We start from the raw sequence: 12,174 nt of genomic DNA, 5'->3' as shown, positions 1-12,174 counted from the left end.
GTACTTTAATGTACTCACTTTATAATAATTTGTGATTGTAAGCACGCACGGGTAAACAGGAGAATGCTGCCTTTTTTTCCTACCTAAGCTGATAGCCTTGAGAGGCTATTTCAGCGTAACCTTAGCTAGTAGCTAGATGATGTTAACCTAGCAAGAGCAGTGCTTCACAGAATCTTTGGGAGTCTTAACAACAAAGGGAAGATCTTCCGCCGAGCGGGTGATATTGCTCGGTAGACCCACGGTCCAAATGTTGTTGTTCGGAACTTGTATATATGCGCTTTATCTTGAAAATGTCGTAAGCGAGATTCAGGCATCTGTCAATTATCTTGCGTTGTATGATGGCTACCGCCACAAATCTACCACCGGATCGGAAACGCGACCCACTGAGAAGATCCGGCGAGAAACTCAGTGGGCTGTGTCTATGGGTTAAAGCTGCCTATTTCTCTTGCGAAGTACTGATACGGTCCGATGTGCAGGATGATATAGCCGTTATACGATACAATTGAGCCTTTGACCTCATGTCTCAAGGTGGTGGCACCATTTAAATTGTGCGGCTTATGGGCTCCGTTAGCCATTTACCCATCTGACCAATGAAAAAAAAAATCATTAGATTTTTTTTTTCTTTTTTTTTATTGTTTATATGGGTGGACGAGCTCACAGCCCACCTGGTGTTTAGTGGCTACTGGAGCCCATAGACATCTACAACGTAAATGCGCCACCCATCTTGAGATATAAGTTCTAAGGCCTCAAGTATAGTTACAACGGCTGCCCCGCCCTTCAAACCGAAACGCATTACTGCTTCACGGCAGAAATAGGCAGGGTGATGGTAGCAACCCGCACGGACTCACAAGAAGACCAGTAAATACGCAAATTATAATTTTGCGGATTTGATTTTTATTACACGATGTTATTCCTTCACCGTGTAAGTCACATGCGATATTTAATTCAGTCTCATCTCAAAGATGGTATATGATATGTATATGGATTTACTGGGGATAAGGTAGGTCTTCTAAGCCCGCAGGAGTAGCTGCCACCACCCTGCCTATTTCTACCATGAAGTAGCAATGCGTTTTGGCTTGGGGATTCGGTTTAAAAGGGGGGAACAGTTGTACTCCAAAATTGAGACATATAACTGATGTTTCAAGGTAGCATTTACTTAATTGATCTCTTTTTTTATTGCCTTTGTAGTTAGAGGAGAATACGACCCACCTGATGGTGAGTGGTTACCGTAGCTCATGAACGTCAGCAATGCCAGGGGCAGACCCAACCTGCTGCTTACTCTCCACAAGTCTCTTTTGAAGAAGTACATGTCGTAGTGCTCGGAACACCGTGGAGGGGAGTTCATTCTAAAGCCGGATTGTGCGTGGCAAAAAAGATCTTTGGAAACGCATTGTCGATGAACGCAGCGGTTCCAGATAATATGGATGGACTCTGCTCCGATGGCGGGACGTGCTGTGATAAAAAGGAGATGAAGGGATCCTCTCGAATAATTCCTCAGAGCATTCCCCATGGAACATACGGTATAAAACTAGGTCTATGGCTTCCGATAACCACTTAACACCAGTTGGGCTGTGAGGTCGTCCACTCATATAAGCAAAAAAATGAGTCAGAATATAAGGATAACATCATAATTAATATGCCCTATTGTGTTGCAAACAGCGGATGTAACTCATGATCCTCCAGAACGAATTAACGCTACATACAAAGCCATTTTAATAGGATAATATCAGAGATTAACCAATTTAACTTGGTTTATTGTCTGACGGAAGATATTAATTGCATTCTGCTTATGTCGTGCCTCTATGGAATTAGATCCAGCTAATTAGAATTGCAGAAATTCAAGTGTTCTCTTTGTTACCCAACGACTGTGAATAGAGGGAAACATTTATGTTTGTTTAATCTGTAACCTCATATACTGATTGTCGTATTTAAAACCGGCTCTTCAATCTATATAAATAAAAATGAATTGCTGTTCGTTAGTCTCGCTAAAACTCGAGAACGGCTGGTCCGATTTGGCTAATTTTGGTCTTGAATTATTTACGGAAGTCCAGAGAAGGTTTAAAAGGTAGGTAATTATAAAAATGCTCGGAATTAAATAAAAATAACAATTTTGGTTTCCCTTTGTCCCCCGTCGGACGAATTCCTTTTGTTTGTTTAAAGTTTATTTTATACAAAAGTTTAGGTCTTTTATTTATCGATTGAGGCACTACGAAGTCTGCCGGGTCAGCTAGTTTAGATATAAAAGTTTACTATTGAATCAAAAGAAGATTAATCAACATATCAGAGAAGTTATTTAACTACGTTATGCATAATATTTATTAAATTCACGTAAAACCGATTTCTATAATATTTATATAAGGCGAATAATTTAAGACGAGTTACAGTTAATTACTCTTACTACATTGTCTCTCTGCTTTGAAGAAGCAAAATAGTCGGAAAACTGAATTTTCGAAATAACACAGTCTACTCCTAATACAAAGTCTATTAAAAAAGGATACTCTAAACAATGAAGCTGTGAGAGGATATTTTCTCGTCAATGCAATATTTGCATAGCTCGTTCCACGGAGACATTCAACGGAGACATCTTGAATAGCTCAGAATGACATTCATACCGATTTTATTTGAGCAGTCGAGGTAATTTTAATAAAAGTTCTTTTCAAATCGTTTAATATACTTTTGCAATTTGAATTCAGTTAGAAATTTGACTCTCATCTTCCACTCTACTGGTTCTTTAAGTGTGATTGGATTAAGAATATTACAGTGGAAGATACAGGCTATAAAAGTGCTCTTTTTAATTTCGCCTGCTTGAATTTATTTTAATATTGTTTTATAAACTTCTTTCTAAATTTGATTCAAAATATATTCACTAGTAAAATTTAAAACTAAAACGGCGCGGTCTATTAAGAATTCTTTTATTAGCCATCAATCCCCTACTAGAACTGAAATTCAATTGACCTCAATCACTAGTCATTCATTCATCAGGAAACCATTGAAATTCCCCGAGCATCGATCAACACTACGTCTATTTTCAAGTCTGTTAGGGAGCTTTCACGATCTTCAATTCATTTCGTGAAATATGTACTATTTGTTATTGATATAATTTGCTGCTTAAATAGCGAACTTTGGATAGGCAGGGCTTATTTCTGCCGTGAAATGCTGCATGGTGTCTGGCAAGAGCTGGATGACTGAAGCCAAGGATCGTGCTGAGTGGCGTGCAATTGGAGGGCCGTATGTCCAGCAATGGACCACTATATGCCGATGAGAATGATGATAGAGCTTAAACAGTAACTATAGCTCATCACCGTCACTGTGCTCCCAGCAGTTTCATACGTTTTCTTGAAGAAGTATTTTCTGGGCACCGTTAATCGCTTACCTGCTTGGACTACGGGCTCGACCTTCGACTATACGAAGCTCTCGATCCACCCGTTACTTTAATTTTAATACGATGCAATCTTAATTTAGTTCAAATGACAAGAATCTTATCTTTCAAAGAGAAGCTCTATCATTGCTATGCAACTTTAGACCTTCTGCTAGTACTAATACTACCTTTCTGGGTGCATACTCGTCATCGGTACTGGCGCTAATTATCCAAATATTTTCCTGCTTAAATTTCTATGTAAAAAAAAGGATAACGGCAGCTTGGAGAAGCTAATGGTGACTGGCAAGGTGTATGGAAGAAAACCACGAGGTAGAAGTCCGACACGTTGGACTGACCAGATCCGCACTACCCTCGATACCACAGTTCAGGATGCTCTACACTCGGCGACAGATAGAGGCAAATGGCGTGGAATGATCCGGAATAAACTCTTGTTGCGAGGAGGTGGTCATTACCTTCAGTATTGAGGAAACCGAAGCAAGAAGAAGAAGAAGAAGAATATTTCTATGTTGTTCTTTTATGGTGTTCGAGGCATGATCAATTGGATAGGAAATTGTCTGAGATACGATCTACTAAATCTTCCTATAGTTATTCGTGGACGCCAACAATGCCGATATGCAATTAATCATAAGAATTGACTCGGTCTACCCTGTTGTTACGTGATTTACATACGTGATCATAATACTAAGTTGTGGTAAGCTAAGTTTTGAGAACAAACCAAATTTGTTTCAAAGTGTTCGATACTTTATGAGTTACGCAAAAACTTTTAGAATAAATTGCGCTCTGAAATGTTAGATGAATTTCAATGAACGTTTAAAACTATAATGATGAATTTAACTTTGACGGTTAAGAAAGAGAGGGTACTTTAATAAATAATAGTTTAAAAAAACTAACAAAATACGCTTTTATAGAAAATCCAACTAAAAAATAGAAAATTTGAATTAAAAATAGTGTAAGAAAAAATGATTCTATTGTAAAAAAAGCGTGGTGTGCATACAAATAAGTAGTTATTCTTATACCATGTACCTTATAACAATTTTTTTTTTATATTGAATTGTCATCGGTCCTTAATAAGTATACCAAATTTCGAGTTAATCCAACATTTTGAAGGGGGTCAAAGTCATGTTCAAAGATTCCGTTACAAACATACATACCTACATACATACGTCTGAAGTTAAGAAAAGCGCATTAAAAAGAAAGACGTGAAATAAATATAAGAGAAGGTATTTACTATCTATGAAGCAATTATTTTCTTATTGTGGATAATTAAACAGTGACAAATGATATCAAATTGACATTATGGATTTTATTTTCAATCTCAATAACAAAACAGAAGAGCAAATATAATACATACAGTGAATTTAGATCTTTAGATGTTAGCGATTATTAATGAATTTCGATTGATGATTTTGTAACGAAAAATATTGCACTGTTTTAGACTTTGTCCTCACCTCCTCGGGTTAGTGACGACATACAAGTTGTGATGTCCACTATGTTCCCCGGAGAAGACTAACACTGATCGTGACCCTCTACCGACATATAATTTATAGAACTAGAGGTCCCGCAGTAGTCGAAATTCGACTATAATTAATTGGAATTGTAAGTTTGTACACTATTATGATTGTATTTTATACTTCTATAATCACAAATTCCACTAAGGCTTATACTATAAAAAAATATTAATAAAGACAAACAATATTTAATCTATTCTCAATTTGACCACAGACGTCAAGAACAAAAGTTTGACAATAAATAGTATGCATGCGTGTGTGCGTCAACTACATGGTATGTAGTGTATGTATTCCGGACGGCCACCGCTCAGGTTTCGGCCACCACGTGTGATTTTTAGACTTCTTACTCGTTGAAACGTGGTGGCTCGAGTATTGCCGCAGTGGCTGTCGCGGAACGGGTGCTGGGATTGGTTCGAGGAAAATAACGAAGGCTTCAAGTATGGCGTTCACACGGTCCTCGTGGCTTGACCGGCGCGGGGCGTTGGAGCGAGTCTTTTCTTGTTCGGTTGGCGCTCTCCTCTTCTTCCGGAGAGGTCTTGACTCGTCGGCTCGCTGTCTCGAACTGAATTTGCAGCGAGGTAGGCCCCTTATTTATGGTCGCCCACACGCACTCGGCCAGCGCTATTATGAGTCCGAGCACGGTGGGCGTCTATTGTTCTCTCGGCCGCCTCGCTCGCCTATTGTTTTGCCTAGTCGCTCTATTAGTTGCCCGTATTGTGACTCGCTCCTGCGTTCCCACGCCAAATCAAAGACCACGAGGGCCAATCTTTATTTTCAAACAAATATTTACAAATTTACTTATATCTATTTTCCTATTTTTAACTATCTCTATTCACATTTATTTTTTCACAACATATCCGTTTATTTGGATGTCTATTTATTTTCGCTGTTCTTGGCGAACATATCTCTATTTAACTATTTACGGACATTTCCCTATTATAACTATTTATTCTTCAACTTATTTTAACATACTATTCATTTATTTGTTACGGACATTTTTCTATTATTTTACAGCCAACCTATAACTATATTTTCTATCTACTTTTAAAACTATCTATGTCCGTCGTGAACAATATCTATTTAACTGCATTTATTTATGTCCGTCGCGAACATCCTCCCGCCGTGCAGCGTCGTTCACGTCGCTGCATCCTCCTTGGTGAGCGGCGGTCATCGTGGGCAGCACGATAATCTTCTTCGCCGGGCGTCGCAGGATACCGCCGGCGGTGCGCACGTCGACCACTCGAGTGATGCCGTCGGCCCCCGGGTAAACCTCCTGGATGATCCCACGTGGCCAGGTGTTCCGTGGGAGCGTTCCGTCTGCTATTATCACGACGTCGCCTATCTTCAGAGCGGGCCCGCGGCTGTGGGGCTCCCGCCGGTTCTGCAGGTCGGGCAGGTACTCCCGGAGCCAGCGACTCCAGAACACATCTGCCAGACGTTGAGCTGCGCGCCAGTGTGCGCGCCCTATGAGGTCGGCGTCGTCAAACTTGCCCGGCACGGGGACTCGCGCCGGGCCTCCCAGCAGGAAGTGGTTCGGTGTCAGAGGGTCGGGATCGTCGGCGCTCACCGATACGTGAGTGAGAGGTCGGCTGTTCACGGTGAATTCTGCTTCAGCTAGCAGAGTATGAAATGTTTCGGGCGTCGGGTGCCTCGGCTGTTCCGTGGCCGAGAGCGCGGCCTTTACCGCTCGCACCATTCTCTCCCAGGCGCCGCCCATGAAAGGCGCGCCCGGTGGGATGAAGCGCCATTGTATAAGCCTTAAGCTTGCTTCATGCTCAGCCGCCTTGTCCATAGCTTGGCGCAGCTCCTTGTCGGCACCTCGTAAGTTGGTGCCGTTGTCGCTCCATATTTCCGTCGGGGCTCCCCGGCGCGCGATCATGCGTCGGAGTGCCATCACTGCTGAGTCCGTGCTGAGGCTCGCTGCCGGTTCTAAATGCACCGCACGCGTAGTGAGACATGTGAAGATGGCCACGTAGTGCTTCTGGGTGCTTCTGCCGGTGGTAACTTGATAGGGCCCGAAGTAATCGAGGCCCACGTATGTAAATGGTCGCCGATGGTGTGCCAGTCTGCTCGGTGGGTGGTCGCCTGTGGCTGGACGCGGTGGTGTGTCCTTGCGGATACGACACGGAAGACAGTTGTGGATTACGCTCCGTGTCACTGGGCGTAGGCGTAAGACCCAGTACGACTGTCGGCACTCGGCGATCGTAGCTTCGGTTCCGGCGTGGTGCATCTTTCTATGGATGAAGTCTATCATCAGTCTCGTTTCGCGTCGGGATCCATCTAGCACGAGAGGCGAGGTGATGACGTCAGCTCCCTCAATATTGCCGATGCGTCCGTTTATTCTTAATATCCCGTCCGTGTAAGTTACGGACAAGTTTCGCAGTCGGCTCGCTGGGGATACTTGTTTCCCTCGTTGGAGCGTCAAAATCTCTTCCTCGAAGGCCGCCCGCTGGCTCTGTTGCCAAATGAGCGTCTCGGCGCGTCGAAGCGTGTCGGCGTCTAAAGTCTTCCATTGAATGACTGCTTGCTCTGGCGTCCGCGGTGTGTTCAGCGGGGTCTTCGAAGTCGTCTTCTTTCTATTCTTCTCCCACGTCGGATCCGAACGCGGGTTCCGTCTGGTCCTCTTGTAATGAGTGCGCTCGCGACTTCTGCGGCATAGGTCGACGAATTGCAGTATTCGCCCCGTTGCACGCAGGTACTTTTCCCATTTCGAAAAGCGTCTTGGGTCCGGGATCGCTTCGCCGAGGCTCTCTCTGCTCACGGCGAGCGTTGCGCACTTCTCTTCACCCGTCTCTTCTGCCCTTCTTGCAGTCCGTTGTACGGGCCAATCATCCGGATGCCGTCTTAGGTATTCCGGGCCTATGAACCAGCGGTGGTTTCCTTCAAAGCCGACGGGTAGTTCTCTAGTGGCGTCGTCGGCGACATTTTCCTTCGTGGGGACCCAGCGCCATTCCTCCACAGTGCTGTTCTCTTCTATCGCTGCAATGCGGTGAGCGACGAACGGTCGATACGACCTCGACCCCGTTCGTAGCCAAGTCAATACGGTGGCGCTGTCTGTCCAGAACACTCTCGCGTCTGGTTTTCTATCGGGTTCCTCTGTGACAGCCGCGGCCATGCGGCTGCCCATCACGGCAGCTTGTAGCTCGAGGCGCGGTATCGAGGTGAGTTTCAGGGGCGCGACTCGGGCTTTGGCGAGTACGAGGGAGGTCCTGATCTCCCCGTCGGGCATTTCGGCGCGCCAGTATAACGCGGCGGCGTAGGCGGACTCACTGGCGTCTACGTATGTGTGGAGCTGGAGGTTGGCGGCGTCTGAGTAGCCGGGATAGCAGCGCGGCACTGAGACGTCGCGCAGGCGTCTTAAGTGGTCGATCCACTCTCTCCACATCGCGCAGAGGTCTTCATCGAGGGGGGAGTCCCACGCCGTCCCTCGGCGCCACGTTTCTTGCAGGATCTTCTTCGCTCCGACAGTGACTGGTGATGCGATGCCTTGGGGGTCGTAGACGGACATCATTATTCGCAGAGCCTGTCTCTTCGTAGGCGCGCTGCTCTCCAAGACTTCTTTTGGGATTCGCGCCATGTCCAGATTGAAGGCGAGGACGTCTTCAGCAGGTCTCCACACCAGGCCTAGTACTCGTTCTATTTCCGTTCCATCGGACAGCGTCACACTTGTAGGTGGGGCCTCGTCGGTCATGTGGCACCGTACCTCCTCGTTGTTCGAGGTCCATTTGCGTAACTCGAAATGGCCTTGCCGGTGTACTGCCCTCACCTCATTTGCGATCCTGATCGCGTCTTCGCTTGTCCGGTAACTTCCCAGGTAATCGTCCATATAGTGGTTGCGTATGATTGCGTCGGCGGCGTCCGGGTACTGCAGTCGGTACTTCTCCGCGTTGGCGTTCTTCACGTAGATGGCGGTCGCGGGTGAGCTTGTCGCGCCAAAGATTATAGATTTCATCCGGTACTCTGTAGGCTCCTGTGAAGGGTCCTCCCTCCACAAGTACCGGAGCGCGTCGCGGTCCTCGCTTCGGACGCCTATTTGCATGAACATCTCTGTGATGTCCGCTGAGACTGCGACGGCGTGCTGCCTGAAGCGCATCATCACTCCGGGCAGCGACTGCAGCAGGTCCGGGCCGGTGAGCAGGAAGTCGTTAAGGCTCTTCCCTCTAGTCTTCGCAGCGGCGTCGTGCACGATGCGAATCTTGTCCGGCTTCATCGGATGTGTTACGCCGAAGTGTGGCAGGTACCAGGTTCGGTCCTTCGTCCCCGTTGACGGAGCTACTTCGGCGTATCCTTTCGCTACCAGTGCGTCCATTTGTTGCTTGTAGCGCTCTTTCAAATTTGGATCCTTCTCCAGTTTCTTCTCTACGGACGTCAGGCGATTCAGCGCGGCTTCGAAATTGTTGGGCATCTTCAGGCCCTCCTCACGCCACAGCAGTGCGGTCTCGTAGCGGCCGTCGGGTTGCTGTTGAGTGGTCTCTCGCAGGATCTTCAGCGCGCGCTCGTCTGGGTCATTCTTCGGCGTCTTGGCGGCGACGGTGAGTCCCTCGATCGCGAAGTAGTGCCTGAGGGCTTCGTCCATGTTCGCGTCGGCCGTCGTCGCGTGTGCCACGAAGTTGACGCGCTGTCTCTTGCCTCCCGGGTGTGCTCCGTGCACGACCCACCCGAGCGGAGTACGAGACGCCACTGGTTGATCGCGTCGTCCCGTCCGCATCTCCTCCGTCACCAGCAGGTGCCAGTTGTCTTGGCCGATCAGGATCTTCGGCGAGGCGTAGCTCGTTTTGAAGTGATGGCGGAGGTCGGTGAGGTGATGGCACGACGCGAGGACTTCGATGTTCAGTCGCTGTGGTGTTAATTTTAAGCCGTTGACTGTCCGTAGGTTCAGGTCTTGCGGTTCCCCCGTGCGTCCGCATAGCTTCAGCGGGACGCGTCGTGAGCGTGTTGCGTCTATCTTATTGTCGCCGATGGCAGTGATGAAGAGGGGTTCGATCGGTCCTTTGGCGCCCACTCGTCTCGCGAAGTCTTCGTCGATCAGCGAGATCGTTGACCCGTCGTCCAGCAGAGCCCATGTATCTGCCTCTCCCGCCGGTCCGATGACAGTAATTGGCGCCATCTTTAGGTAGGCTGTCGCTCTGCTTGCGGCCCACGTCGAGGTGACCGCCTCTTCTTTCTCTGCTGGTTTCTGCCATGCTGACTTCTTATGCAACAGCTCGTGGTGCGTGCGTTCACAGCTGTCGACGCCGCACTTCTTCTTTTTGCATACGTGTCCCCGGGACCGGAACCGTAGGCACCGGAAACACAAATTTTCGCGCTTCGCCGTATCCCAGCGCTCGCTGACGGCTGCTCTCTTGAATTCGGGACAATCTTGTGGGATGTGCCCCGGCTTCTGACATGCTGCGCATTTCCTCTCTTCCTTTGCTTGCGTGGTGTGCGTCCTCTGAGGCGTATTCACCATCTTCCGCCGACCGCTGGTGTTCTCCACTCTCGTCTCTGGCTCCGGCTGTGCGTATGGGCTGCACAGGTCCGCCTCGCGTTGCAGGAAGCGCGACAGCTTGACGAGGTCCGGTTCTCCCGCCGGTTGAGTCGCTGAGAATTCGAACCAGCGGTGGCGTAGAGTGGACGGCAGCTTCTCTGATGTGATGTTGGTGAGCTCCGGGTTGTACATATAATGTACGCGGTCGAGGGCCCTCAGAGCGGCGACGACGTTGTTCACCTTATTCGCGAATACGCAGATGTCCCTCGGTGTGTCCGTGCAGCGTGGCAGCGCGCGCAGTCGTTCCAGCTCCGTTGCGGCGATTGCTTCTGGACGTCCGAAGCGCGATTCTAGAGTCCGCATGATCTCGGCGGGCTCGGTGTAATGCAGCAACAAGTTTTCGACCGCTTCTCTTGCTCTTCCTCTTAACGTACGCCGAAGTCTCGCAGTGTTCTCTGCGGCGCTGAAGCTGTCCGCTGATTCGGCGTAGGCGACCTTGAAGGAGAGCCATTCTTGGTGCGATCCACTGTACACTGGAAGCTCCCCGTAGTACCGATGCGATGGTCCGGGCCTGGCTTGGCGGGCGGCCGTCGCGATGGCAGCTGCTAGTTCGGCGATGTCGCTCTTCGGTGCGACAGGTACGGCAATCGGTGCCGCGGCAGGGGCCGGTAGCTTCAGCTGTTCTATTGGTGCGGGAAGTTCCAGTTGCGGTTGCTCGATGGTGGCTGGTGATCCGTGTGTTGGCTGCATTACTCTTTCTTCGACTCCCTGTAGCGCGATCGATCGTTGTTGACTGAGCCATGTATCGATGCGCTGTGATTGCTCGTTCTCGTCCTCCGTGAGTGTTGTGCGCGCATCTTCCTCCTCTTCAACGAGCGCTTCGGCTTCTAATGTTGAGATGCGGGCGGCGGCGAGCTCTGCTTGGAGTCGGGCTTGTTCTTCTTTGGCGCGAAGATGCTCTTCCTTGAGGCGCGCCATAAGCAACAGCCGTTGTGACTGTTGACTCGACTTTCTTGAAGATCCTCGTACTGGTGGCGCCATCCCGTCGCGGAGTGTGGAGCCTTCTTCTGTCGTCGAGATTTTGGCAGCGGCGTCCGTGATGTGGGACCCGTGTACAATTGGATTGGCCGTGAGCGCTGACTCTTTTCTGTTCTGGCTCGCGGATACGACGCTCTCCGTTGCTGCGTCGCCTGAAGTTGTTGCCGGTGTCGCGGTGCTGGGAGGTCTGACCACTCGACGACAGACCCCGCTGTTCGGTCCCGTTGGCGACGCCGGCGAGTATTGCGTAGGCAATATATGGCGGGAGGGGGGCATCGCTTGTCAGCCCCGCGGCACTCCCGGACACTTTTCCACTTGGGAGGAGGGTGCCGCCATCGGTGGCGGTCCCTGCGTCACTCCCGAACGCGGCGCGGTTGACTGGGAGGAGGTTGCCGCCATCGGTGGCGGTCCCTGCGTCACTCCCGAACGCGGCGCGGCCGACACAGCTCGTTGCTGTGCGTCTTGTGAAGTTGAGCCCGAGACAGCTTCGTCGCCGGGCCGGTCAAGGCGTGACGACTTCATCTTCTCGGACCGTGTGAGCACCATTTCTTCAATCTTCAATCTTCAATTTTCTTCGATCTTCCTCAAATGAATCCGGCTCTCGAAGGACCAATATTCCGGACGGCCACCGCTCAGGTTTCGGCCACCACGTGTGATTTTTAGACTTCTTACTCGTTGAAACGTGGTGGCTCGAGTATTGCCGCAGTGGCTGTCGCGGAACGGGTGCTGGGATTGGTTCGAGGAAAATAACGAAGGCTTCAAGTATGGCGTTCACACGGTCC

At 49.0% G+C, this 12,174-nt stretch overlaps 2 protein-coding genes across 6 annotated transcripts in view; one reads left to right on the top strand and one right to left on the bottom strand.

Moving 5' to 3' along the window:
* The window catches only part of caps (capricious), a 476,818-nt gene that overhangs the window by 203,769 nt on the left and 260,875 nt on the right, over positions 1-12,174 (top strand). The window lies entirely within an intron of this gene.
* LOC114252281 (uncharacterized) lies at positions 5,978-11,668 on the bottom strand. Its single transcript, XM_089740418.1, has one exon. It carries the CDS (start codon positions 11,666-11,668, stop codon positions 5,978-5,980), a length of 5,691 nt encoding a protein of 1,896 aa, XP_089596544.1.

The sequence above is a fragment of the Bombyx mandarina genome, chromosome 04 (assembly GCF_030267445.1).
Source record: "Bombyx mandarina strain Sakado chromosome 04, ASM3026744v2".
Classification (NCBI taxonomy): Eukaryota; Metazoa; Arthropoda; class Insecta; order Lepidoptera; family Bombycidae; genus Bombyx; species Bombyx mandarina.
The sequence above is the reverse complement of the archived record's forward strand: the minus strand, read 5'-3'. Positions and strand labels throughout refer to the sequence as shown.